Source organism: Phalacrocorax aristotelis, chromosome 18 (genome assembly GCF_949628215.1).
Source record: "Phalacrocorax aristotelis chromosome 18, bGulAri2.1, whole genome shotgun sequence".
Taxonomy (NCBI): domain Eukaryota; kingdom Metazoa; phylum Chordata; class Aves; order Suliformes; family Phalacrocoracidae; genus Phalacrocorax; species Phalacrocorax aristotelis.
The window spans coordinates 9,200,874-9,227,943 of record NC_134293.1 but is presented as its reverse complement, the minus strand read 5'-3'; the positions used below and the strand labels follow the sequence as shown (position 1 = coordinate 9,227,943).

The window sequence follows — 27,070 nt, the reverse complement described above, 5'->3', positions numbered from 1 at the left end:
TGTGGGGGAAAGAACTCTGGACATCTGACTTAGATGACAGTAATTTCAGAGGGGCTGAACTTCTGAATATTACACTGATTTAACTGGGGGTAGAAATACTAATTTTTCTCATGATCAGCTGAAAAGTTACACGATTCAGACCTGCCAAACTTAATATTTAACTTTTCTAGAAGGATAGACTTGGAGGCTCATGGTTGGTGTCATAGTCTAATGTAGCTTAAAACCTAGATACTGCTTTTTAACTTGTACTGTATAGTCACTGTGGAGAAAGGGGTGTTGATGAAAGCAACTCGACATTGATTTAACTACTCTCGCAGTAGCTGCAGTCTTGTTTGTGGACAGCTATACTGGATGCAACCTAAAACTGGAAAAAGCCGCCTTAATGTTACAGGGTACTCGAGGTGTCTGAGCCCATTTTGTCTTTACATTTTTGCCTCTAACAGATATGCTGACAAAAGAACCCCCTTGGTGTGATGGCTCCAACTGCTATGAATGCACTGCCAAATTTGGAGTTACGACAAGAAAACATCACTGGTAATATGACACATCTTGCTGTGGTTACAAGGAAATGGATTTGTCTTCCAAATGTAGCTAGGGTTGTTCCTTCTGGTGGTTTAAGAAACCGTCCATGTTAATGTAGGTGTCTGACCAGTAATCCTGCTGAAATGTTCTGCCCTGTCCTAGATCAGTAACCTGTGGTCCGACTAAAATCATACCTTAAGCAGTTTGTGCACTTTATATTCTGGAAATGAGAAATCATGTTACAGTTTCAGTGGTGAAACAAAGAATTTAGATCCTGACTTCTCTGAAACAGGTGACAGACTTGGGCAGCTGCTGCCATCTTAGGTTAGGGGTGCTGTTTGTGATGTGGAAATGACTGAAGATGCTGGCATGAGTTGCTCTTGTGTAGACATGAGTTGCCTTTTCCTAGCTAGTCTGAATTTCCACAAATTATGCTGGGTTAGATGGATGTTAAGCTGAGATTTTTCTTAGCCCAGTGTTCCAGAGAAACGAAACGTGCATCAGTTGAAGTAGTACTTGGTGACTGACTATTATAGAAGCAGCATGTGCCTGTGGCATTAGTACTCAATTGTTATATGAGAGAGATCAGAAGATACAAGAAAACGCAGCATTTAAATTGCTACTGTACCTTTTTAGTGATATTATCATTGATAAAGAATATCAGAGTAAACGCCTGGTGTTCATTATGAGTAAATTCACTTTTCTCCCACCCCTCTTCTATCAACAGCCGACACTGTGGACGCCTGCTCTGCCATAAGTGCTCAACAAAGGAGATTCCTATCATAAAATTTGATCTGAACAAGCCAGTTCGAGTTTGCAACATCTGCTTTGATGTCCTGACTCTGGGAGGAGTCTCCTAGTATGCTCTGGAAGTAAAGGGATTCCCAGTCAGTGCTCCTGACAGCAGCTCCGCTTACAAGCCCTCTGGATAGGGAAGAGGAGGCCTATAATTGTCTCTGCAATAGACTGAGCTAATTAAGGACCCTGTTATGATATATTCTGGTATAAATGACTTAGTATGACTGTAAATGTATTGGGCTGTGATAGACTTCACTAGGAATTCGAGTGGATTGTTGAAACAAGTGAAAAGAATTTAGACCCTCTTCTAATTGCAGTGGGATATGGAAGCTAGAATTGTTAGGCTGATGTTTGAATCGACATAAAACAGGTCTGTCCTTGACATGGTGCTTTGCACTGAGCAACTCTATTAAGTCCTGTGGCTTTCAGGCTGCTTAGTAGAGATGGCATTAAGTTTCAGGGTAACCAGGTACCTTTTCTTTGCTTTGTCTTAAATAGAAATGTCTCCCTTTCCCTTCTTGTGAAGCTAGACTGAGCTGTTGCAACCACTATTCGCTTCCAGAAACTCTTCAAAAATGGGATTAGTTCTAAGCATAGCTCAAGAATTGTGGCCTTATGATAGAAAGCTTTACAACATCTGATGCAAAGCAGTCAGAATTGCAGATCCACATCTTGATACCTCCTCAGTAAATGTCTCATTAGCTTTAGCATGTTGAAGAGAAGTGCAGGATTGTTTTAGCCAGTGAATACTCGTTTGTATCTGCTAGAGCTGTCAAAGTCTACTTTGCACTTTGATATTTACATTGCTAGTCCTTCCAACTCATGAAACTTGTGTAAATGACCGTAAGTGTGCTGAAAGGCCTAAGCATATGCTAAGTGGAGAAACACTAAAACTGATTAAGTAGTCTAACTTGCAATACAGCAATAAATGCTGAAGTGCATTATGAATCCCATGAGGGAGAGTAGCACTTTTCTTTGGTTTCAAGACCCTGGTTAACTGCTGCAGGAGAGTCAGTAACCCTACCAGTGTAGAATGTGCTGCACCTCTAGATGTTAAATTTGGGTCCATTTTCAGCAGGATTGCTGGTGAGTGGGAGTGTATTTGGAGGCTTCCTATTAAGATTAAGCCTCTGGCCTTGAAGGAAGGCTTCTGAACTGGCAGTGTGGTGTCAGACACTTGGATTAAGCTGCATTATTTTAATCTAGGCTGGTTGTGCTCTCTTAAACATGCTGAATCTATAAAAATCTACCACCACATTGTCTATGTAAACAGGAAGGTACTTGGCTGATAGACAGGGTTGTGATTTGGTGGGCAAAGGCTTCAGTCAGGAAAAAAACCGTGTACTTAAGCAAAACTACATGCCATGTTAAGGCTGTTTTCATCCCAAGAGATGAGCCTAACTTAGACTCAACTCAGCATTCCTCATCTCTACTCCATGAACTGGTATGCATTTATTTAATGACTGTTATCTCCCGTGTACATTAAGAACAAATTGGTGACACATTGCCCTGTTTGGAACAGTGACTTGTCAGTCTTATAGTGAGATGAGACGATAAACCAGACTGCTGCTTTTATGGGAGGCTCACTTGAAAAAAACCTCAAACTTGTACAAGAAAAGAATGGGAGAGGGTGTAACTGCTGACATTTGCACGATGAATTTCACGTCAAGTCTCACTTATCTGCACTTTGATCTTCCAATATGCGTATACGATAACTGGAATCTCACCCTTGTAACACTAGAGGAGAATAATGGATGATAATACAAATTTGCCTCACTGTTTTAGTGTCTGCTGCTGTCATGTTCCAACAGAATGCCCTGGGTAACACAACTGGTCCCTGTAACACAGTTACTAGTACAAATGGTGCATCTCTGGCATTACACTCTAGGTGAAAGCGGTGGAAAATAATGGTGTCTGAAGCATTTAGCTGCAAGCTAGTTCAGTGTTTTCTGAGTGAAATAGATGATGGAAAACATTGTACTTCTAGTCCATTGCTTTCTGATGTTTCAGAATATCACTGGCTGCAAGTCTCTAGCAATGAAAGATAATGATGGAAAGTACATTTGGTGAAAGAAGTCTTGACTATAGTGTATCCCATGATAACATGTTGGCTTCCTTCTTGGTTTGGAGCTGCAGTGCTGTGGCGCGGTAAGCGTGTGCTCAGAGTACTGAAATGCAGTGGTAGAAGAGTGTTCTTCCAAGGCCACAGCCTCTAGACTTCAACCTAATTGGAAAACTGCACAACGTGTAATAGCTAAAGCATTTAAACATCACGTTTTCAGTGACTTCCCTGATAGAAGGGGCAAGGGAACAACGAGCTCAGTTCTAAGAGAATAAGCAACCTTTTAAATGATATAAAATGTAGATCTGTCATAATTTAGCTTAACTGAATGGCAAGTTTAAGGCTGGCGAGTTGCTCTTTTAAAAAGTAGACTATTAATTATAACTACCTGAAACTCTGTGAAACCATATATGATGCTCCTAGTTTGCTTTTGACAGCCAATACTATACCAGCTTTCTTTCTGACGGAAGTCTGAAAGGAAAGTTAAGGTTATCAATAATGTACAGCCTGAAGTGTTCATTAAATCTAAAGCAACTAAATTCAGCAAAATTGATCATTTCAAAGTGCCTTTGAGATAGTTTCCTTCCAGCCAACTCTAAATAGCTTTCTGCCAGAGTTAAAGAGGAAAAGCTCACAACTTGACCCGAAACCCAAGTTAATTCTGTTCTAGCTCTTCTACTAAGGAGGTTGACCCCACCAGACAACTGGGGGGGCTCAGTCTATGCTCTGCCTAGTGTTGGTCTGAACTCTTAGACCTCAGATTTTTTGGGGGAGTTTTGCTGGCAATGCTCTGCTGCAGGGTACAAATGTGAATGGAGGCACTTGGTGACGTAGTAGTGGTCAACACATTTCTATCTCCATAAACAACTGCTTCTCCTTTTTTTTGTAGCATACTACAGTTGTGACCAAAAACCCCACCCCTCTTACCCCTGCTGTCTCTAAGTGGTATCTACTAACTTGAGCCTCAAGTCTGCCAAGCATTGAACAGAAGGGTAAATGGAAAAAAAAACATCTCCTGTCCCTGGGAAGTGATGCTGTCAAACCGGGCTTCAGGCACTTCAGGGCTGGATGGGAAGTCTGTGGTGGTTCATACTGTAGCTTTTTGTTCTTAGACTGGATTCCTTTTGACTGCAGTCATCCAGCACTCTTACACAAGCACAAAATGCAGTCTGGCTAAAGTTTTAATGTGTGTATCTGAAAAAGGCGTAGTCACTGTTTCACGCCACTAAGTGGAGTGAGAACATTAGTGTTGAAGGTACTAACAGAGCGTAGCAAGCTGCTGGCTAAAAGCTGACAGATGCCTTAATGACTTCCTGCGCTGGAGATCAATGGCTTATACAACTTCTCACGTAGTGCTTACAAATTAACAGGTAACAATGAGAGGCCAAGAATGGATTTTTTATGGTAGATCAAATGTTAATAGGCAAGTCCTCTTTTTCCTGTAACCAGCAGAGTTGGGTAAAATCAAAGCATGTATGAGTGACAAAAGTAACTCTGAACCTTCTACTACCCTCTGTGAAATAGAAAAGGAAGTCTTAGAACAATGGCATTTTATTTGCAATGTTTGTCTGGAGTCATTGTAAAAATGTATTTTTCCAATATGCATTACTTTGTTGTGTAATGATTCTACTTGTAATAAAATGTATAACTAGATAATGCATCGTGAGGTGGAAGCCTTGTTAAGAAGGTAGCTTCTCCTGTAGCGCCAGCTGCCCCTCTGCAAGCTATCCCTTAGAAGCCACAAGGAGAACCAGGGCTCTAATACTCAATTAGGCATGACCACTTCAGTCTTGGTTCCAGAATTATTCCAGGTATTCATTTCAATGTTGTGGAACTGCTACAACTGTTCTTTCGGCTGACAGGGTCTGGTCTTCTAGTTCATACCATATAGTCATCTTCAATGCCTTATCCTAGATGTGTTGATAATGGTTCTTAGGAAACAGTCCTAACTTCCTGCAGGCCAGAGCTGGCTCACAGAGAGAACCATTGACCTGGCCCTGCTGAGCTGCGTTGTATACTGGTGGGCAGCTTAGCCTCCTCGAAGGGCGTGTAGCTGCTGCAGCTTTACTTCAGGAAAAGAAAAGCTCCAGTGCAATAGCAAAACCAACCAAAACATCCTTGTGAGATTGTGATGCATCAGTCTTTTATTAATAAAATTTACTGAAGTACAGATGAACAGTGAGCTTTATTAGAGCACTCTCTAAGTTGACTTGACCCCTGTGTAACTATCGCTCTTTTCTTCCCACCTTTTTTTTTTTTACCTTGGGAGAATCTGGCTGAGCTCTTGAATTAGAGTAGAAACAAGATAATCTTGGAGCACCTGAGGTCAGGGAGGGGGTCTCCTTGTTTGCTTTAACAGATGACTTATTCCTAGTGCAAGACAAACTTCCCACCCTAGTGTTTCTAGACACGAAACTAAGGAATAAGCTGTGACTTGGTTTTCAAGCAACCTTATCTTAAAGCAACACCATCCCATTTTGCCTTCCTGCAGCTGCTTACTTGATTTTTGTGTAGCTCAAGATCAAAACCATCCCCTCAGCCGTTCAGCACTATCTCCATAGTGCTCAAGTGCTACAACAAGATGAAACTTGCTGAGAAGTGACGTGGCTGATACCCCTTCCCTAGGACTACAGCTGGTGACACTGCCTGGCCCTTATAAACTACTTTTTAAAGTATTAATAATCTGGAATTTGCAGCAACATTTAAAGCCATTTTAAAGACACTGATCAGTTTGACCCCTAAGGGCAAGCCCTTGTTCAAGATGATGTGTCCAAAAGCAAATGATGTGCTGACACTTGCAATGCCTGCTCAGTTGTGGAGACGACGAAGCACTGCTCTGCAGCTCCCAGAGGTGGCACAGGCCTGTAGCTGAGTTCAGGTCTAAAAGGGTGACTGGGGGCTTGAACACGGCGTGATGGAAATGGCTCTGCTGCTGCTCCTCCACACACACAACTTCCACTGATGGCTGGTGAGAGTCGGCATATCTGCCTGAAAGTGCCTTGGAGGACTTCTCTTCAAGGTATGGTGGAACAGAAACACAACAGAACCAGGTTAAACCCACAACCCCAAACATTTATTACAGTACACATGCACACATATAAATTCCTGCATGGTTCCCATCCACGGCAGCTGTAGCCTCACCTAAACCTCATAGGCGAAAAGTGCTCTCATGGGTCCTGCTGCCACTGCAATGAAGTGATTACTCTTGCTTTGAAGCAGTGCTGCCACACCTCCTGTAATCTCACTAGTTATTAATTAGTTACTTAGATTTGTGGGACTTTCTTTAGAGGTGCTGGTAGCTCAAATTAATGAGTTTATAAATGCTTCCTGGCTGTTTATAAATAGGTGGCAGCTGCCTTAAGGAAAAATGAGTGCAGCTCAGCACAGATCTGTGCCACTGCTGGACTCTGTGCAATCTGGGTGTCTCGATGCTGCAGCTACACCAGAAACTAATTCCAACAGCAGACTCTACCAAAACCAGCAACTGCTTCCCTGCAGGCTGGGGTTCACAGCACCCAGGCCCTACGCAGGTACTCCCTTGGCCTTTTCAGCCCCACAGAGAAAGGGTAATAACTTGCCCTGCTCTTCTGGGAGTCACTCACATTACTGAATTTTGCCAGCTATCATAAAATACGTACAGACTTCCAGGGAGCTGGGCATTGTGAGGATACATCCAGCCTCAGGTTATAGTCTGATGGACGTATACCAGATGGGAGGAGGTCATACACCAGAATGGAAACAGGAGGCAGATTACAGCAGGGTGGTCGTGTTACCACATAGCTTTTGTTATTGCCTATCTAAAACTACCAATTCCTGACCTGAGGAGTTTAAAAGCAGTGACTCAGAGGACCAGGATAGTGGGGTTAATATAAAACAATGATCTTCGTAGGTGGCTTCCATTATCTTCTTTGCACAGTATCTAATGCAAACACTAGATGAGGAAATACAGCTGTGACCTTTGCTTTCTGTACTCCAAGAATCTGATAAAGCTTATGTATAATTAAACTGCACAAGTTCCTAGATACTACGTCCCTCAGTTGTAGGAGAAATTGAGGCTTCTCCCTGCTACCTTTAAACTCTGTGGAGTAAATCAGTGACTGGGGAGGAGCGTTAGCACTACAGTGCAGTAGGCAGAGTTCAAGCAACTGTGCATAAACCAAGGCCACTGATGCTGCAGTTCTTGCGCTCGCCACCTCGCTGCCTTAGAGCACGCTGCGCCCGCTGCCGTGCCCACAAACACCTCTTTCCCGACTGCGTAAGAAATCAGTTTTTAGATATAATTCAGGGCATGCATCTTACAGTATGTTGCCAATGTAAAAATACGACAGGAATAAAGCACTAAGAAAGCAAGTACCCTGTTACTGATATTTTTAGCCACTAACTTGGCTCGAGTGTTTTCTCCTCCTCTCAACTCCATCTCCACACGTTAAAAAAGAGTCACAAATAACATGAAATTGTTACTGCTCCCTTCGCAGAGACAGATGGAAGGGAATGGCGCTGGAGCTGCAACTGCCCACCCAAAGCGCAACGTTTTGCCGCAGGACTCTGCACCCACCTCGAACCCAGCACTCGGCGTCACGCCTTCAGGACACACTGCTCGGCCAGCGGATGGCAGCCGTTGTACTCCTCCAGGTGGGGGTTATCCAAATCGCCTCTGTTGCTGTGCTGGGTGGAGCCCGGCTGGCCCCACGGGGGACCAGTACTCCTCACGCACACGCAGTGACTCCCCTTCGAACCAGGTCGGTACAGCTTCCGGGGGACCCCAGTCCAGTCCCTGTTCACTCCCCCACTGAGAATGGAAAATCAAAATAAATTACAGTTCAAACCCGTGAAAATGCTTCCAGTGAATAGAGAATCGTTAGAAAAAAAACAAGACAACGTGGTGGGAGTTGGAACTAATAATACACTCACAGAGGTAGACTTTAATCCCAATAGCCAACATCCCACAGCTTTCTGATACCTTTTTATTGGCTGTGCTTCAGAAACCTGTGGCCCGAACCTGGTTTCATCAGTGCTGCTACATGCTCTCACCCTTCTGGGAGTAACCAGCTTTTGCTTCCCACGTTTCTATTGCTGGAAAAGGACTCATAGCTTATGTAGCACAGCGTCTCATGGAAAAATGCCTTTTCTGGGGGTAGCTAATTGCTCACAGATAACCACACGCTGCCTTCTGTGCCGTGACTGAACACAGTGATTTTGAGAACTAGGGCAAAAGGAAAAAAAAAAGTCTCAAGTACTTCCGCAACTACTTCATAGTGTTGCTTCATGGGCCAAATCCTGCCTGTTCCCCAGCTACTGCATCTTTTAAACTCTTACGTAAGCGACTGCCACACAAAACCCAGTCCCGAGGCTGCACCCAAGCTCATTCATGCATAGAAGCGGATCCCCCAGGGTAGGCAGTGCTACCGCTGTGCCGAAACGAAGGCCGAGCATTTTGCAATGTGGCCTGTGAAATGATTTCACCTTCAGACAAAATAGTCCCTAAACTGAGAGGGAAATACAACTAAATAGGCCAAGAAGGAAATGACTATTCAAAGCTCAACTTCATTTTTATGTGGTTTTAAGTGAAAACTGTTGTGGCAGTAGCCTGTGACAGGCTGTGAAGCTGTCTGAAAAACACGAGCTAATCCTTCCATTCCTGATTGGCATGAAAACCTGTTCGAATGCGGCAGATGGTCCTAGTGGGATTTCTGTCCTGTTTTCCTGAAGACAGGAGGATCATGTGCACATGTGGCAAATTCTGAAACCTGATTTTGATTCCAGTGTGACAAAATGCCAATAGGACGCTGGGTTGCATCAAAAAGGGCATCGCCAGCAGAGATAAAGAAGTCATCACCCCGCTCTACTCAGCGCTTGCCAGGCCACACCTGGAGCGCTGTGTGCAGTTCTGGCCCCCGCTGTACAAAAAGGATGTGGGCAGGCTGGAAGGGGTCCAGAGAAGGGCCACCAAGATGATCAGAGGACTGGGAAGCTGCCATACGAGGATAGGCTGGGGGAGCTGGGTTTGTTCAGCCTCGAGAAAAGGAGGCTCAGAGGGGATCTCATTCCCACGTACCAGGACTTAAGGGGCAGCTACAAAGAAGACAGAGACTCCCTTTTTACACAGAGTCCCATGGAGAGGACAAGGGGAAATAGATACAAATCTCCCCAGGGAAGGGGTTGACTTGGCCTCGCTGGACAGGGTGCTGGGCCATCTTGTCTAGACTGTGCTCTTCCCAGAAAGGTTGGACTAGATGATCCCTGAGGTCTCTTCCAACCAGGGATTCTGTGAAAAGAGTTTTTGCCTTAGAAATAACATTTCTAAAAGTGTTAATCATAGAATTAAGGTTGGAAAAGACCTCTAAGATCATCAAGTCCACGTGTCAACCCAACACCCCCAGGCCTCCTAAACCATGCCCTGAAGTGCCACGTCTACACGTTTTTTGAACATCCCCAGGGGATGGTGACTCCCCCACTTCTCTGGGCAGCCTGTTCCAACGCCTGACCACTCTTGCAGTAAAGACATTTTGCCTAATATCCAATCTAAACCTCCCCTGATGCAACTCAAGGCCATTTCTTCTTGTCCTATCACTAGTTACTTGGAAGAAGAGACCAATCCCCACTACAACCTCCTTTTAGGCGTTTTTTAGGAGGTTTTAGGAGTTGTGGAGAATGATAATAACTAGGATGAAACTTTATTTTCCTTTTACCTGCTCACAGGAAGTAAGCAGAGTTCCCCTGCATTACCTCATGCTTGAGAACATTTTCACTAGCCCATCCTACACCTCTGTGCAACTCCAGACTGGGTGGAGGCTATCAGCGGTTGCTCGACTGGCAGAGGAAATCCAGGGGCTCTGATTCACACAGCAGCAGCGGTTCAGCCAGGCATGGCGGAGAACAGCACTGCTGCTCCTTGCCGGTTGGCTCTGCCTCTGTCAGAAAGCACAGCCTCAGGAGTGCAGACAGGGGAAAGGACCAGGCCTGGTAGATTCTAGCCATGCCAGCATTTGGCACATCAGGACCGAGCTGTGCGTTTCTGTAGAGAAGTCAGCAGACCTCACCTACGGACTATGGAGCACAGTGGCTGCAGGTGCCACAACATCTTCCTACACCACTTCTGCTAGGAGAGGCAATGACAAAGCTCAGGGCATCCAAAAAAAAAAGGGCAGAAACGCTCTGCTCCAAAGACCCAAGAGCGATGGTAGGAAAGCAGAGTTTACCTCTGTCTGGAGCACCAGAATCGGCTGCCCCCTGCAGAGCTCCATTCTGAGTTGCAGGGTGGAAACTGCTGCTTCCTCTGCTCGTCTTCTGCTTGGAACTTCAGAGCTTCCTCAATCGCAGCCTCAGCCTGCCTTAAGGCTTCTGTCGGTGCCCCATTTTCATCATAGAATCTGCCCACCAGCTTCCCTGGGAGAGAAGATCAATTAAGACCACAGTGTTTCCAGGCAAGGAAAGTGAATAGTGGTTTTTTTTTTATAAATTGTTATTTAAAGAAAAAAAAACAAGGAGGATCTCACCATGGCCCAATTTTACATCCCTTCCATTCTTGGATCACACAGCAGTTTACCCACATGGATAAATGCACGCAGGACGAGCTCAGGCATGGCCTCATTAAAGATCACAAAGTCAATGCCACTTTCAGCTGCAGAACCCAGAAGTCTTTCCCACCCATGCGCCTCATTCCCCAAAATAGTTTCCCTGCACTGCTGCTCCTACAGTCTCCCGAGTCCTGCTAATTTCAGTACTCGCAGCTCTGGCTCCGTGCCTTTTGCTCAGCAGAGATGAATAAAAGCAGGGCAGAGAGCTGCGGCTGACAGCCCAGGGCAGGAAAACTGTTAAGCTTCGCCTTGGAGGAAAGCGGACCTCAAGCTAGGTCTGATTTAGCAGCAGCCCCAGCCGATCGCTCACAGGTTTCAGTGCGCTGATCTCCAGCGGCCACCAGCAGCACAGGCGAAACACCCTCACCGAGGCGGGCGCGTCGTAGGCGAAACATGGTGCTGCGTCCTCTGGCCTTCCCTCGCCCACACCCGCACGCATTCCCCTCGTGCCCGGTCACCCCGGCCAGACCCGCTCACCCACGGGATCGTAGCTGTCGCTGTAGAAGGAGAGCCAGCTCCGGATGGCGAGCATCTCGCCCGGCGACAGCCCCGAGACGTCGTCCACCAGCCCGGCCGTGGTGAAGTCGCCGGTGGCAAACGCTCTGGTGGCATCTCTCCCTGTGGGGCAGGCAGGCGGTGAAGTCGCTGGCCAGCTCCCTGACAGGGCCCAGCCAGGCCCAGGCCCAAGCCAAGCCCAAGCCCACCAGTACCTGCGAGGCCACTGTAGGCGCCGCCGGGGCCGTAGTGCCTGCGGCCCCGCTCCACGTCGAAGACGCGGCCCAGCACGGCGAGGTAGAGGCCGGGATCGCCCTCCGCCCCACGGTGGCGGCCCAGCTCGGCAGCGCTGAGCAAGCGGTGGCGGGGCGTCGGCAGCAGCCAGGCGCGGGGCTCGAACCCGCGGCCCAGCAGCCAGGCTGCCCCCAGGGACAGCACCGCCGCCGCCGCCGCCGCGCCCCGCCGCATGGGGCCGCCGCGGGGCCGCCCGACCCTTTCACGACACTTTCCTCGCCTCACAGCGGAGCGGCGGCGGCGGCTGACGGCAGTGTGGCCATCCTTCCCGCGGCGCCGCTTTACGGCGAGTGTCGCGCGGCACGGCCACTGCGCGCCGTCGGCGGGGCGGGGCTTTGCGGCATTGCCCGGTGTCGCTTGGCGGCAGTGTGGCGCGGCCGCCGCCGGCCGGGGGCTGACAGGTGTGGCGGGCCGGGAAGTTGCTGACTAAGCCGGGCTGGGCCGGGTGGAGTCGGGGCGGCGGCGGCAGCGGCGGCCGGAGGGGGAAGGAGGAGAAGCGGCTCCGCCGAGCGTCGAGTGGCAGCGCCAGCGCCTCTGAGGGACTCATGGGGACGGCAGCGAGCCACAGCAGCGAGGAGGAGGAGGAGGAGGGCGCCGAGGAAGGCATGGAGGGGACGACCGCCGCGCCTCAGCCCGGCGCTCCCTTCCCGCCCGCCGCCGCCGCCAGCCCGGCGCCGCCGCTGCCGCCGGCCGAGGTGCTGCTGGACCAGGCCCGGCTGCGGGAGGCCACGGCGCGGCTGCGAGAGGCGGCGCTGCCCGAGTCGCTGGTGTCGCGGCACCACAGCACGCTGGTGCGATGGCTGGAGGAGCGCCTCAGCCGCGGCGACGAGGCCGTCAGCCTGGAGCAGTTCTGCGAGGTGCTGGAGAGCGTCTCCCGCCTGGCAGCCGGCTCCCGCGGCGAGAGCGAGGAGGTGAGGGGCGGCCGGTACCGGCGGGGAGGGCCGCGTCCGGAGGGACCCGCCGGCCCGGGGCGGGGGGCAGGCGGGAAGGGGGGCTTCCCGAGCCCCGGGGCGCCGCCGGGGGTGGGTCTCCCCGGGCTCCCCACGCCAGCACCAGGGCCGTGGCAGGGGGTGCCGCTAGCGCGGCCCTTGGCACCACCGTGGAGATCCCGGACGCCCCTCCCTGGTAGCCCGGGCAAGGCCGGACCAGAGGGTTCTGTAGTGAGGTTAAAGAAGTGGCTGCCACTACTGATAGGCAGGCCGTGAACTTGCAGACATCTTTTAATTTATGCCTGTTCTCCGTGGTCGTGCTCACTTGTGAGTAAAATGGTCCTTTACAACAGTATTTCTGCTGTTGCTGCCGCTAGCACAGCTGGTGGTAGCAGAGATAGGAAATTGTGTGAGTAATTCCTCTGAGATACTTCCTAATGGTGTCAGCAGGTTTAAGTTTACTGGACTTAATTTTATTGTTGCTTTTCAAAAACAGCAGTGAAATTGTCAGGTATCTTGTTGGTATCCTACTACATGTTGTAAAGTAAGAGTTTTCGAAAACTTGTAAGAAAGCAGTGTAACAGAGTTCCCCTTCCACAGACAGAAGGTCTTAAGGTTTTAATAGTAAAAGAGAGGACAGTCTCCTTTCTGCCTGACATCTAGAACATCTGATCTCCAGCTTTACTCTTCAGCCAGCGTTTAAAGTGCAGTAGAATACCCTGTCGGGAATTTCACACTCAGTTGAGAAAGTGGTTATGGCTGAATTTCTTACTGCGTGCAGTTCCTGAGTCTCACCAGGGACTTCCTTCTGTTTTGCATTGCTCCCGAGAAGCAGAATAACTTGGTAAGCTGTTAAATTGCACATACGCTCCTTGAAATCAGTGCTGACATATTCACAAAACTACTGGAAACTGGGAAGAGATTGATTTTGTTGTGCAGATAGGTGTTTATACCAGACTGTTTTAAGTAGCTTACTAAAACGCTGTCTCCATTTCCAGTTCCCTTTACGAGAGCCAATAAAGAACACTTCTTAATTGGTAATGACAGCAAGAGTGAAATTAGTACGTCGGGGTTCTTTCTGTTAGCACAAACAACTGAGCTTTGTGGGCTGCGGAAATATTTTGAGGATTGTCTGTATTGCACATCTTCCTCTGCATGAAGAAGATATGTTTTGGTTGGGTTTTTTCCCTGCTCTTGGGAGTGGGGAAAAAACTTGTCAAAGGATTTATCACGGTTACGGATATGTGGTCACATCTAGTCTATCCTGCGAAATGCTGGGAGTTGTGTGGAAAACCTTGATGTCATTGTTTCTAAAACTGGCACTAGCCCATGAGCTCTAGTATTTTATATTTCCGGGATGTATTTTACACTGATGAGAGGTTAGTTTGTGGGTGGCAGGTCAATAAGCTTCACTTTTTAATGTTTATAGAATCGTGGCTGGCATAGACTAAGCTTTGATCTGCCCATTAAGTTTTTCTGTTCTCAGTGTGGGGCTTGTGAACCACGTACTTTGAATGCTCTGTGGACAAAATGAACCTCTTTTAAATGCAAAATCTATTTTTTAGATAAGCTGAACCTCTGAATCCTTTTTTTATTCATTAATGCTTCAGCAGCTATCATGTAAATTATCCAACTTTTGCTTGAAACATTAATGCTTCAGTTCTAGTGAGAGCAAAGAATGAAATAGAGTTTTCCCAAGTCACATGTTAGATATTCTGAGGTGCTGTCCAACCCCTGAGCTCCCTGGGAGATGAGGAGGTGATTTTTCCACGTGCCGTGGTTCCTAGCGATCACCTTAGCCATCATTTCCCAGGAAAGATGCTTCTTTTATGTTTCTTCATGTTCAGTGTTGAACTAGGTAGAAAGTGCATGGACTTGATGCTTTTATTAAGGAGCAGGATGCAGCTGGGTTGTGGCAAAGCTACTGCTGCATTTGTGTCGTGTCCGAGTTGTGAACACAACTCAAAAGCTCTGGGTGCAGATTTGCATACTGATTTTTTTCTTTCTTTCTTTCTTTCTTTGCTTGTACCAGTATTGCACAGGCAGCTTGTCTGAGCAATGGAAATTGTGTATGTTTTCGGTTAAATATAGATGGAAAGTTATACTGAACAGTCAAAAAATAATTTTAGAGTTCTGGGGTTGGTGCAGTCTCCTGAGATCTTGGGAAGAGTTTAAAAATAAAATATCAAAATACTGCATTAATATGCAAAGAAAAGAATATATGTGGTAATCTTTCCTTACGTGAAAGTATAAGAAATTGGTTTAAAGTAGCTATCAGCAGATCCAGCCATGTCACCTTGCGCGTGGTTTGTTTCCACTAGTAACATCACAATACTTGCTCACTTGTTCACTTCATAGTTTAGTAATTGCACAGTTTGACTTCAAATGTGAGAAGAAGTCATAATGGCAGGAATGGCACGGTACGAAACTGTACATTAAAGTTTTTTGGCAACTGAGTTATGTTTGTTAAAATTAATTCCCTCTGTGTTATTGCCCTCAAGCAAAGGTCTTAGTTTCTGGCTTTGGTATCTACCTGATGCCCAGCACCAGTCATCTGTACGGCTGTGGTAGCTACTGGATGCCCAGCACTGGTCCTCGTTGCTACTAAGTTTTTTAAAGATGATAGTTGTTAGCATGGGTTCAGCTGTATGTTTAACAAGAGTTTGTAGAACTGCTAGGCTAAAATTCAGATCCGTGCCACAGAAGTGCTGTTGGAGCCTTAGTCAGTGAAAATATGGCATTTTGATTCTGTTGTCTTCTGAGGACTTTGCTCTCATTTAAGTGGTGTATTTATGCATTTATGTCATGGTTAATTGGCAGGTTATTTTGATCTAGTCATTTTGGATTACTCCTCTCTAGGATATTGCTTTTAATGGTACATTGAGATTGATAATCGGGTAGCAAACCAAGAGATCCTTCTGAACAGCAGTGGTTTCTTGAGTCTGTCAGACACTTGTGAGATGGTCTGTTCTTAGAGGCCAAATTTACTTGGCTATGTAGCCAAACTTGAAATACCAAGTTCAGGGCTGGGAGGCTGAAGTCTTGCTTGTACAGAAGTGTCTTTTGTAAGTGCATTCCCAATTTATATGAAAAAATGGATGTTCCTGAAATGTTGCATTTCTTTTTCAGGTATGTTCAATTTTTACTAGCAACTAAACAGAAGTTTGTTTCAAAATTTAAATACGATTATAAAAATAGAGCTGTTTTGTTTTTTTTTTTATAATAGCAGTGTGTCATTGGATCATGAGTTCTCTGAAGTAGCTAGTTAAAAAATTTACATTTATGAACTTGGTTCAGTTTTATAGGCTTAGCTGAATAAAAATTTCCTGTACTTCTGTAGTTGAAAGATGTGAAGCGCATAGCTGTGTTGAGTGACTTTTATACATGCTCAACACAACATTTTGTGTTAAAAATTTGTATTAAGGTTAAAGTTAAAGCTGGCAATGGTTCCCTTCAATAAGAAAAAAAATTTCTCTCTCCATTGTTTTCACAAATACTTTGACAAACTCTGTTAAACTGGTATTTTGTGTGGGAGGACAGTATATGGAAGGAAATCCATATCTAAAAAGTGTTCTGGTTCAAAGGACACTTTCTTAATTAAAGAAAATATTTAAAACCTGAGAGAGTTTGAGTGGATGCAGTGTGAGATGGATGCAGCAGTCATGAGTAATGGCTGGTATGGCTTTTAGAACTAACTCACCCTTTAATGGAAGAGCTTTTTAGTGTTCTTTTGTGAGCACCTTCTTCGCCACTTAAACATAACTACAGTTGACTTTTACAGGAAGGCAGTGCAAATGCCTAAAAACTTGCTGAAGACTACAGATCTCCAGCCAGGCTGTTTCCTGTTGCCATGAATTCAGTACTACCAAAACCAGATTACTTTGATATTTATTTAGCAGAGTTACGATGTTTACTGCTATGTTTTCTATGAAATACCTTTAATTTCCGCTTGAAGTAAATAAACTGAAATAAATTTTCTTTTTTTTGTTCCTCTTCAGGCCTTTGCACAATTTGATGCTGAAGGAGATGGCACTGTAGATGTGGAGAATATGCTGGAGGCTCTCAAGAATTCTAGTGGAGCTAATCTTCAAGGGGAGCTTAGCCATGTAATCAGGCAACTGCAAGCTTGCTCACTAGTTCCAGGTATGAGAACAAAGTGACAAAGCAAATGGTTTCTCAAGTCCTGCCCTATATAGGGAGTGCTGCTTCAATGAATTGCTCTCATAGTGTTGTTTGTCCTAATCTTCTCAAAACCATAGTCCAAGTCATTCTCGCTTCTTTAGTATCAAACAAATGAAGTTGCTGTAAATTAAGTTTCCCTTAATTACATCCTGCTAACTTACTGTCATAAATAACCAATATTTTCTTCTCCGCGTGACTGGGGGGCTTCTTATCCCTGTCTAGTTTATCTCACAGACAGAAAACAGTTCCTTGCAAAATTTTGGTGAGTGCCTCACTAATGCAGTCTTGTACTTGCTAACTGGAGGAATAAATCCTCCATTGAGTCTGTTGCAGGTGATGAGTCATATACTTTATTATTGTTATATTGTTATTTAGCATTTGAAATCCAGCTAAAACATAATTCATGTTTTAGAGCGTATAGTTTGGAAAGTGTCAGCTTCCAGAATTTGATTTCTCAGATAAGTATCAGTTACTGGCTTTCCTTCCAAGCTTTTGATGTTAAGTGGCTAAAGGGGATTTGCCTTAGAGGATCAGACGAGAGGTGTTAGAATTGGCTAATAGATAAGTCAGAGGAGAGTGCTTATGGGGTGGTATTCTACACATCTAAACGCACTGTGATTCAGAGTGCCACTGTTCAGGAGCTGAAATTTCTGATGAAGTTGGTGGAAAGCATTAGGCACCTTTTTGGGAATAATCCATAATGCCAAAGTGAGATGCTTAGCGTAGCTCAAGGTGAGTGACATGAGTACCATGGCTCGTCAGCTAAGCAGCATCTGTTTCACCTAAGGGTTTGGAGCTTTTGAGGCAGCAAAATAAGCATAAGAATGAAGATTTCTGGTAATTTTTTTGAAGCCCTTCAGGCATTTCAAGTAACTGGCAAAAATATTTGTGTACTCCTTTCACAGTCCTGTAGAAGTTGCAGACTTGATCTACTTTATGTGGTGGAATGTAGTCCCCGTATTGGCTCCCATGCTTAATTTGGATTTACCTAATAATAAGATATAGAGGGGGAAAATGATGACTTGGTCACGTCAGATGTTGCCACAGAGGTAGAAATAATGTCTCTTTCTAGGTTTTATTGATATATTTTCTGAATCAAAAGAGCGTCTTGGTCTTCATGCTTCAATGATACTGAGATTCTTGCACCGCAATCGGATTTCTAGTACTGCCATCCCTTATCCAGTGTTGGAGTACTTCAACAATATCTGTACGATGCGGTCTTCTGTATTGAAGGATTCTTTAGATCGACTTCTCCTAAAAGAGAGAGGTATGTAATGTCTTTTTTTTTTTTTTTTTTTTTCCCAGGATGGTGGTGTAACTGTAGCTTGAAGAAGAGATTGCAGATAAAATAAAAAGCTTTCTTTCCTGTTTGATTTTTAACAGGCATACTTTTTATGAAGTTGATCTACATGCTTCTGTGGATTTTTTTATTGGGTTTTTTGAGGTAAACATATTAATGTCTGAACTGCCTAGCAATCCTAGCGATCTGAGTAACACACTGGAGTGTCTTTCATCTCTCCCCTGACCTGTTTCAGAATAACGATTACTGATTTGCAATATTTTCTGTTCAGTCAAATATCGGTGCTAGTTGCTGGAAGCAGTTTCCATGTGAGGGTGAATGTTTTCTGAAGTGGATTGTTCATTATTAAAAAGTAATTTATTGTTTTGGGGTGGAGGTAGTGAATCTTTTATTGTATTCCAGATGGGACTGTCCTGGTTGTCTCCCTAGAGGGAGGGCTCCTTTTCTTCACAGCTTGACTTGATATTTTCAGATCTCTGCACTTCTACTGAAACAGATCAAATTACTTGGGGAAACAGTCTGCTTTGTCCCTTCCCTAGAACAGATGAATTGAGGGTTTTGCCATCGTATTTTACTTCTTCCTCTCGTCTGTTTGTATTTTGACATAATAATACTAATAAAGCACTGGTGAGGCCAGTAATGAAAGGAGACAAAGGATACTGAACTCCAGGCAAAGTAGGTGTTTTCGTAGTGCAAGTGGTAGATTGAGATTATTGTGATTTCATTTGAAATGAAACTTTGCTGTCTTCTAGGTTCTGTCAGAAACACTTCTTCAGGAGCTGTGTTCTGTGCCAACAAGTTAATTTATATGAGATAATTATTAGAAAGGTATAATGGTTCTCAAAAATGACCAAAAGAAGAATGTTAATGAGTGATTTCTTTTCTTTGCAGAATACCCCAGTGACTTGAATGGTAATCAGGAGTCGGACAAACTGAAGTCTGTCACAAAGTGCTATACTCACATAGAAACCTCATCCAATTCTGCTGATATTGACAAGATGACAAATGGAGAAACTACATCCTTCTGGCAGTCGGATGGGAGTGCTCGCTCACATTGGATACGGTGAGCGGCACGGCGATACACAGCTGAGTTTTGGGGTTGTTAGTCCATAGGTTTGACAGCCAGTGGGGTATAAGGCCTAATCACCAAGTAAAAGTGTTCACCTGTAAAATACATGCATGCTGACACACTCCCTTGTTATGTAGCTAAGCTTTCCAAATGGTATTACAGGTGCAGCAGTTAGTTCTTGAACAGAAGTGCTTTGCCGCTGTCTAGAAAGTTACTGCTCCATGAAACAGAAATGTTCAGTGGGATTTCGGTATTATGTATAGAATATATGCTTAAAAAAAAAAGTCTCATTTTGGTCACTAACGACAGTACGTTTCTATTCCTGCGGAGTGAATTCTCAGTTGAAAAGCTGAACAATAGAAAATTCTACATTCTCACTATCAGAGGTGATTGTCTTTCAAGTCAGCTACAAGTTTTCTAACTCATCTACCATTATACGGGGTTGGTAATGCCTGTGAAGCATTGGGTAATTTCCAGTGGATTTATTTGTGTTTGTAGAAGTGGAAACTGAGTGAAGCTTAGCTAAAAGTGAAGTGCTCGACTTACCCTCTCTTTGCAAGAACTGTTTTATCTTCTTTGCTTTGCAGTTTAAAGATGAAACCAGATGTTGTTTTGAGACATCTGTCCATTGCGGTGGCAGCTAATGACCAGAGTTACATGCCACAGCAAGTTACAGTGGCAGTGGGAAGGAATGCCAGCAGTCTTCAGGAGGTCCGAGATGTTCACATTCCAAGCAATATCACTGGCTACGTAACACTGTTGGAAAACGCTAACATTAGTCAGATGTGTGAGTCAATAAAGATACCATTGGTGTATTGTTTTGCTGCTTTTTTGAAGGCGAAAGGTTGGGTAGATCACAGAATGATGTGTTGAAATGTCAGTCATTAGAGCAGAAACTTTTGACCTCGTCCTTGGGTTAGAGAAATTGTTTTAATTGCAGTTTAATTTCTAGCCTATAAGAGAGTCTTCTGGGTCTTTCTCGTGGTGTCTGTCTAACTGGGGCTAAGGGTTGAAGAGCTAGATTGACAGCAGATGCAGTTTTAGCCTCTCAGTTTGAAGGCACTGGGCAATTTTAAAATATCTTTGCTTGCAGAGCGAAAGCATATGTTGGATAATAGTATCTAGCAAAAAATCTGCTTCGGAGCAACTTTTTTTTTTTTTTTTTTAGCAAAACTCTGAAGCTGGTCAGATGATTTTTGTAAAGCAGGTTTTATGCTAAGGAGTTTTAAGTAGTGTTATTTTTAAGTCTGGTGGATCTGTAGGTGCTGTGTTGGAATCAATCAGAGGGAAGCTGCTCCTTCCTAAGATGGCTTCTGCAGCTTCAGAAATGCTGTCCCTTCAGTTCAAATCGGTGCTTTTCGCTAAGCTGAACTTTCACTGCCACAGAAGCGGGTGGCAGGGATGTTGTTCCTCAAAAGTGACTAGACAGCGTTAGCTATGCATAATGGTCAAGAACTTATGTGAAAATTTTCATATAACTTAAAAATTTCCTTTTAGGCTTTAATCTTTTTCCGTGTCTTCTCCCCTACCACTCCCAATATACTTCCTATGTATGTAGGCAAAAACGTGCTGGTGAAATAATCTATTTTCTACTTTGAGGGTCTCTTACTACCTTCTTTCCCCTAGTTTCTAGCTGTCCAATATAATGGATCACTTAGGCCATTCAAAGGCTAAATTTTTCCAAATCTTATGTAGGGTGCACGGTGAAGAAATGTGTGTAGTTGTCTATATGTGGGTGTACTGTTATATATCTGCTGCTATTTTTCCAAGAGGTTTTGCAGTATTTACTGTTTTGAATATCTGGATTGTTCTAGATCTAATCCAGCTGAAGAAATGGGGAAAAAAATTCTATTTTGTGTTTTGACAGATGTACAGATCAACATCAAGCGTTGCCTTAGTGATGGATGTGACACTAGAATCCATGGACTCAGGGCCGTTGGTTATCAAAGAGTTAAGAAGGTGGGCGTCTCTGTGTGTGATGCTTCAGCTATCTGGTACTGGTCTCTGCTGACCTCTCTGGTAACAGCTTCCATGGAAACAAATCCAGCATTCGTTCACACTATTTTACAAAATACTCAGTAAGTACCAAAATTCCGTGGCGTGTGATTTTTTTTGTTTGTTTGGGTTTGTTTGGTTTTTGGGTTTTTTTTGGTGGGTGTTTTTGTGTGGGTGTTTTTTTTTTTTTTTTTTTTTTTAAATACAGCTCACTCCCTCCATCAAGGTGTTTCAATATTTTTTTAGCTATCACACTGTTTAAATTTTGGTATTTCTCTTTTGTCCATTTGCACATACTAGAACAAGTGTAATTCTCCTAGCTCTTGTATCTAATCTAGTAGTTAAGCTGTGACTGAACGGGCGCTGAAAAATACATTTTTTTACCTATCCTTTGATTTGTAGTAATTTTGAGAAGCCTAAAATTAATTGATTTTCATTGTTAATTTTATCGATTACAAGTATTGGACACTTTCCACTTATGTCTGGTGCTTAATTTAGCTTCATTTGCAGCAAATCTTCGCTTGTATAGCGCCTTGTCATGCATTACACGGCGATATAGTCGGGCACATGCAATATCTCTGTGGAGATGTTTGCTGGTGGTGATTGGCCGTTTTCTGACTAACATTTCCTTGTTTGGCTGCCAAACACTTTTGCTCGATGACTTGAAGGATTGGAATCCTAATAAAATTGCTACACACCCACATCAACTTCTATAGAGCTTAGTTAGCATGATGGCACCACACTTAAGAGCACTGCTGTCATTAGGTTAATGAATACTGTAAGCTAAAGTCCATTAAGCCTACCTTTTAATTTGTGTAATCTATGAAACCTCTTTAAAGTTTAGATAACTTTATATGTGCTTATGTCTAAGGAAGGTTCATAGTTGTGAACTTCACTGAAACTGAGGATCTTCAGTTTTGCTACAGTTTAGATACTTTTTTAGAAATTTAACATGAATACTGAGCTAATAAAGCCTAAAAAAAGTTATAATGGAGAAATCTGGACTAAAAATACGCTTTCAGGAATTAAATATTCAGTGTTTGGAATTATAAAGCAAAGTCCCAAACTTTAGATTGGATAAAATGACTTCGTTGAAACCACTTAAGAATTCATCTTTTTGGGGGTTATTACATTATCTTTGGAAATCAAACAAAAATTCTGATCTGAGCTAACAAGTTTCTCTCTTAGTTTCTGTAATTGTTCTGAAAAAAATTAAAAGTGGTTTTCCCTTTATTAACGGACTCCTGCTCAATTCTAGAACGATTTAAAATGAAGCAGTACTTGGACACTAAGCTATTTCTAATATTGTCACAGACTTAATTCAAAAGCCCTTGATTTATTTCTCTCATTAAATCTGAGATTAGGAGGCTAGATTCAAGATTACCTAGCAGTCATTGAACTTTCCCTGCCTAGAATGACATACTGTGTTTACCTTTTGACGAGATTCTCTGTGTAAATAGATTTTCTGCTCTCGGAAGCTATTTGTTGAGACCTACTCGCAAAAAACAGGAAGATTCAAATGTCTAATTCATTTTGGAAGGCTGTTTTCTCCATTTCTGTGTGGTTTGCTGATGTTGTGTTCTGTCCTTTTTACTAGGAAAGCACTGCAGCACATGCCACCTCTATCCCTAACACCAGGCTCTACAGATTTTTCAAGCTTCTTATCTCCAAATGTTTTGGAAGAGGTAGATAGCTTCCTTATAAGAATAACAAGGTGAGTTCGTGTTGATGTATTTTGATGCAGTGGAAAATGGTTTAGAAGGATTTGTATGGCAAATTTCTCATTTTTACTCACCTGCTCTTTTTTTGGTATCTTGAAAAATTAAAAGACATTAAGAAACAGACACCTTAGATTTTATCATGCGAGCATTATTTGTCTTTATTTGAAAGCAAAGTGTCTTGAGTTTTCTTTTCATACTGTTGGTTTTTTCCCTCCCCAGTTGTTGTACCACTCCAGAGGTTGAACTTACACTCTTGGCCTTTGCCTTAGCCAGGGGGAGTGTCGCTAAAGTGATAAGTTCCCTTTGTACGATCAGTGATCACCTGGACACTCCATACAAGGCTTCATCCCTTATTGCTTCCATGGCAACAGTCAGACAGAACCTGCTGTATAAATACGGTAAATGAATAATTGTTGGATCCTTTACTGTATGTACTTAAGAAAATATGCAGCTTTGAGTTGTTTTACTTCTTGTTCTGCTGGGGTTTAAAATTATACAGGACTTCTAAATTAAGAACTGTTACCAAGAAGACAGCCTGTGAAGCTGAACTGCCCTAAAAGCTGGTGATTAGATCAGCTTTCTGTGGTCTAAGAATTGAACCAGGTGACATCACCTTGAGGGAGAAAACATGAACTTTGTAGGTAGCGGCCCCTGTGTCAAGATGGTGATAGTGTTTGTATTGTATAAAAGGCAAATGACATTAACTGTTCTTATTCTTCCAATAATACAGTTTTTTGTATGTTTAGCCTCAGTACGTGGTCTCTCTTGCAGACTCGTGTACAAATTTAAGACGTGTTTTAAATGTAATGTCATTAGCATCTATTTACGGTTCTTTTAGTTTCACTTCTATATTAATTAATTAATTCTGTATTAATTAATATAATTAATCTGAGTATGTCGTAAGTGTAGAGCTGTGCATGGTCTGGCATAAGGTAGTAAGATTTTGCTGTATTGACTGTACTTGTTTGATAAATCTGTATTTTCTCAGGTGTCGACTTCTGAAATTATCATTAGTCTCTTATGAAGAACTTTTCCCTTTGTTTGCCTTATAGTATGTTTTGTCAGGACTTCTCGGCTTATGCCAAAGAATACATTAATTATAATTATAATATTAGTATTTACTTTCAAAAGTTTTGAAAATTGCTTTGTTTTTCCTGGAGCAACTGCTGCTTCTTGTAAGACAAGAGTGGCGTTTCATGTATTGTGAATTCCAAACTGCCCAGGCAGTTGAAGGAAGGTTAATTGTCATGATTTTCACTGTCCTTCTGCCTGTATCTAATTTTCGGCTATTTTAGGTTAACGTATCTCTTGTACTCCGGTTTCTTTCTCCTTTTTTGTCTGACAATGGTAAAAGTCCCATAGTATCGTAATTTCTTCCATTTCTTTTCTGAGTGAAGAACTTCAGAAAGCATAGTTCCAGGCTGGTTTTTTTATGAATTTGATAAACCTGTTGATTTTCTTACACAGGAAAACCTTTGCGACTAACTCTGCAAGCGTGTGATGTAAAGGGAAAAGAAGATAAATCAGGGCCTGAAAACCTCCTTGTAGAGCCTTGGACTGGGGATGGTAAGAGCCTGGACTTAACAGCCTTTGTGTCTGGTTGAATATTCTGGATTTTAACAAGGCTGTGGTGCCATTCCATATATATTTATATATATTTGGTGCTACTCAATAGTTTTACAATATGGAAGATCTGTAACTGAAAAAAAAACCACCACAAACCACCAACAAAACAAAACAAAAAACCGAAACCAAAACAATATGTAAATTCTATTTTACAACAAGGTGGATTCCTCAGGAGTCAGTTTATTGTTAAAACAAGACAAACAAAAGAGAGATTGGATTTTGGGGACAATTATTGATATTCTCTGTGGAAGTCAGCAATGAACTGTCACAAAGAATATTATACTAAAGCACATTTTGTGGATTGAAGTCGTGACTCATCCACTGCTAGTTTCCCAAATATTGATGGAGAGAGATGGTAGAAATCACTGAAATTTGCACTGGCTGCATGTAACTATTAATTCTCCTTGAAAGCTGGACTTTGTTAATGCAATGTTTTTATGTAGTAGATACAACCTAAACAGAGAGGTTTGTGTTTCTTGACCTCCATTTTAAGTCAGACGCCACCTAACCGTTTTTTTTTTCTACAAAAATTGTGTATTGTCTCTCGCAGTGCTACAAGTGAATGAATGTTATTGCGATAGAAAATCAGGCACATTCTAAATGTTTATCCCTCTGTTTGCTCGTGTGTATTGTTTGAGTTTATTTTCTAGTTATCTTGCGGATTGTCTTCTGTTGTTTTGTGGACCACTGTTTGGGAAACAGTGAGTTGTATCAGTGAACAGAGCCACAAGCTGCAGTAACATTTGGGAGTTACTAATAACCTTTAATGGGGAGATACTCTTGAAACTGCTGCAGATATTGCAGTCCCAAGAGAGATGCTGGCTGCAGAGATCTCTGTGTGCTCTTGTGGGAGCATATACTAACAAAATACGACCTTTTTACTTCACTCTTTTATTTGGAAGCATTTACTGATGAGCATTTCACTAGAAAAGCATTGTGTTTTTGTTTTCCCCCCCTTTAGTCCACGCTATTAGTATTCTCTTTCAAACAGTGTGCACTAGCAGTCCTTCCAACCTCATTCTGTTCCCACTGCTGCTTTAGGTTTTCTTACTGAAACTGGGAAAACCAGAGCAAGTATCATTCTTTCTACTGGAACTGAATCGTCATTTCAAGTGACACAAATTAGAATAAAGGTATGTAGTTCCCATATGCTTTCAAAGTAGGAGGCTTACTTTTGTCCCTAGTGGTAGAGTCAAATTAGAATACTTTTTGTGTGAACTGAAATTTTAAATTCATCATGAAATAGTATTATTTTAGGGTTTTACTTTGGTGTAAGCCACAGGAATTTAAGGAAAGGGAGGTCTTAAATCATTCCAGGGTGCCCCCAGCATGTAGTAAAGGCTTTTATCTTATATTGCTTTTGCATGTATCTTGCAATATACTCAAGCCAGTGACTCTTAGGTGAATGGTTTCTCTCTAAAGTATATGGATTTATATGTAAGATCTTATATCTTACATTTAAAATAACTTTTTGACTCTTGTGAATAGCAGGTTTCAAGATATGTAGCATGTGAGTTCAGACTAAATGTAGGTCTTTCAAATTCTTTTTAGAGACATTGGTGTAATTTGAACATTTGGTGTCATTTGTATCTGGTTTAAAAGCAAGATCTTATGATTAAATCCCATGGGCAGGACAAAACGTCACTGAGATTTCTGCAGCTGAATTTATTTATTTATTTAAGGCAAAGCAGTAGTTTAATTCCTGGAACAAGGATGCATATTTCAATGTCAAAGAGAATTAAACATGGACAGACTTCTGGCAAGTTAAATTCTAACTGGAGCCGGAGAAGCAGCTAAGCTGTTTGGCAGTGTAGTGATACTGGGATGCATAATTCTGTTTTTTTTTTATTTTTTAAATAAAAAAGTATACAAAAATTGAATGAGAATTAATATGTGGAACTCCAGTTCATGTTAGGGTGGTAGCAGGGTGATAAATGTAGCAAATACTAACCACGTACATGATCCTGGTTCAGTGGGTTACTTCTCTAGACAAGTTTCATTTTTCTGTGCAATTCCAGAGATCAGTATCGTCAGCATTTAGTTGCTTTCCGTAACTTATTTTTCTGTGAAAGTAACGCCTTCTTTTATTGTCAACTTTTTAATACTTTGCTCTGGATTTGTTCTTTTAGGTCCGAAGAGGAGCTATTGGGGCCCAGTGTGGGCTGGTGTTTGCTTACAATAGTGCTTCAGAAAAGTTCCATGCAGAGGAACACTTCAAAAGATTTGAAAGCTATGACAAATGGAAGCTGCGGGAATTCAAACAATTTCTAAAAAACAGGTATAGGTGGACTTTTTCTAACGAATACATGGAAAATAAATGTTTTATTAGATCTTTCTGCAGTGTCGCTTGAACTACTGAGGATTGTTCCAAATGACTTAAAAATGATGCATCGTTTAATTGTTACTTATTTGATTTTAGTGAGCCTCAATTTGATGTGTTTGAGGAATTACGTGTATAGCTGTTGTTTTCAACCTCTTGATTTAAAGACCTGTTTAAAAA

At 42.9% G+C, this 27,070-nt stretch overlaps 3 protein-coding genes across 4 annotated transcripts in view; 2 read left to right on the top strand and 1 right to left on the bottom strand.

The window, feature by feature from the left end:
* The window catches only part of ANKFY1 (ankyrin repeat and FYVE domain containing 1), a 34,428-nt gene extending 29,388 nt beyond the window's left edge, over positions 1-5,040 (top strand). The window contains exons 24-25 of the mRNA XM_075113093.1: positions 444-534; positions 1,250-5,040. Coding sequence (XP_074969194.1) covers positions 444-534; positions 1,250-1,382 — 224 coding nt within the window. The 3' untranslated portion in view covers positions 1,383-5,040. The remainder of the gene's footprint in view (positions 1-443; positions 535-1,249) is intronic.
* Positions 5,041-5,508: 468 nt separating this feature from the next.
* CYB5D2 (cytochrome b5 domain containing 2) lies at positions 5,509-12,017 on the bottom strand. Its single transcript, XM_075113095.1, has 5 exons — positions 11,670-12,017; positions 11,437-11,577; positions 10,582-10,768; positions 7,938-8,171; positions 5,509-6,394 (listed from the first exon to the last, which is right to left on the bottom strand). The coding sequence occupies exons 1-4, from the start codon at positions 11,920-11,922 to the stop codon at positions 7,958-7,960; spliced, it is 795 nt and encodes a 264-aa protein (XP_074969196.1). The 5' UTR covers positions 11,923-12,017; the 3' UTR covers positions 5,509-6,394; positions 7,938-7,957.
* A 137-nt stretch (positions 12,018-12,154) lies between these two features.
* Positions 12,155-27,070, top strand: part of ZZEF1 (zinc finger ZZ-type and EF-hand domain containing 1) — a 59,308-nt gene continuing 44,392 nt past the window's right edge. The window contains exons 1-11 of one of the 2 annotated variants that reach the window (XM_075113467.1): positions 12,155-12,659; positions 16,676-16,820; positions 17,932-18,126; positions 19,051-19,222; positions 19,816-20,015; positions 21,096-21,306; positions 22,821-22,937; positions 23,164-23,342; positions 24,412-24,510; positions 25,612-25,703; positions 26,700-26,848. In XM_075113467.1, coding sequence (XP_074969568.1) covers positions 12,294-12,659; positions 16,676-16,820; positions 17,932-18,126; positions 19,051-19,222; positions 19,816-20,015; positions 21,096-21,306; positions 22,821-22,937; positions 23,164-23,342; positions 24,412-24,510; positions 25,612-25,703; positions 26,700-26,848 — 1,925 coding nt within the window. In that variant the 5' untranslated portion in view covers positions 12,155-12,293. The remainder of the gene's footprint in view (positions 12,660-16,675; positions 16,821-17,931; positions 18,127-19,050; positions 19,223-19,815; positions 20,016-21,095; positions 21,307-22,820; positions 22,938-23,163; positions 23,343-24,411; positions 24,511-25,611; positions 25,704-26,699; positions 26,849-27,070) is intronic. The other variant, XM_075113466.1, reaches the window with a different exon arrangement.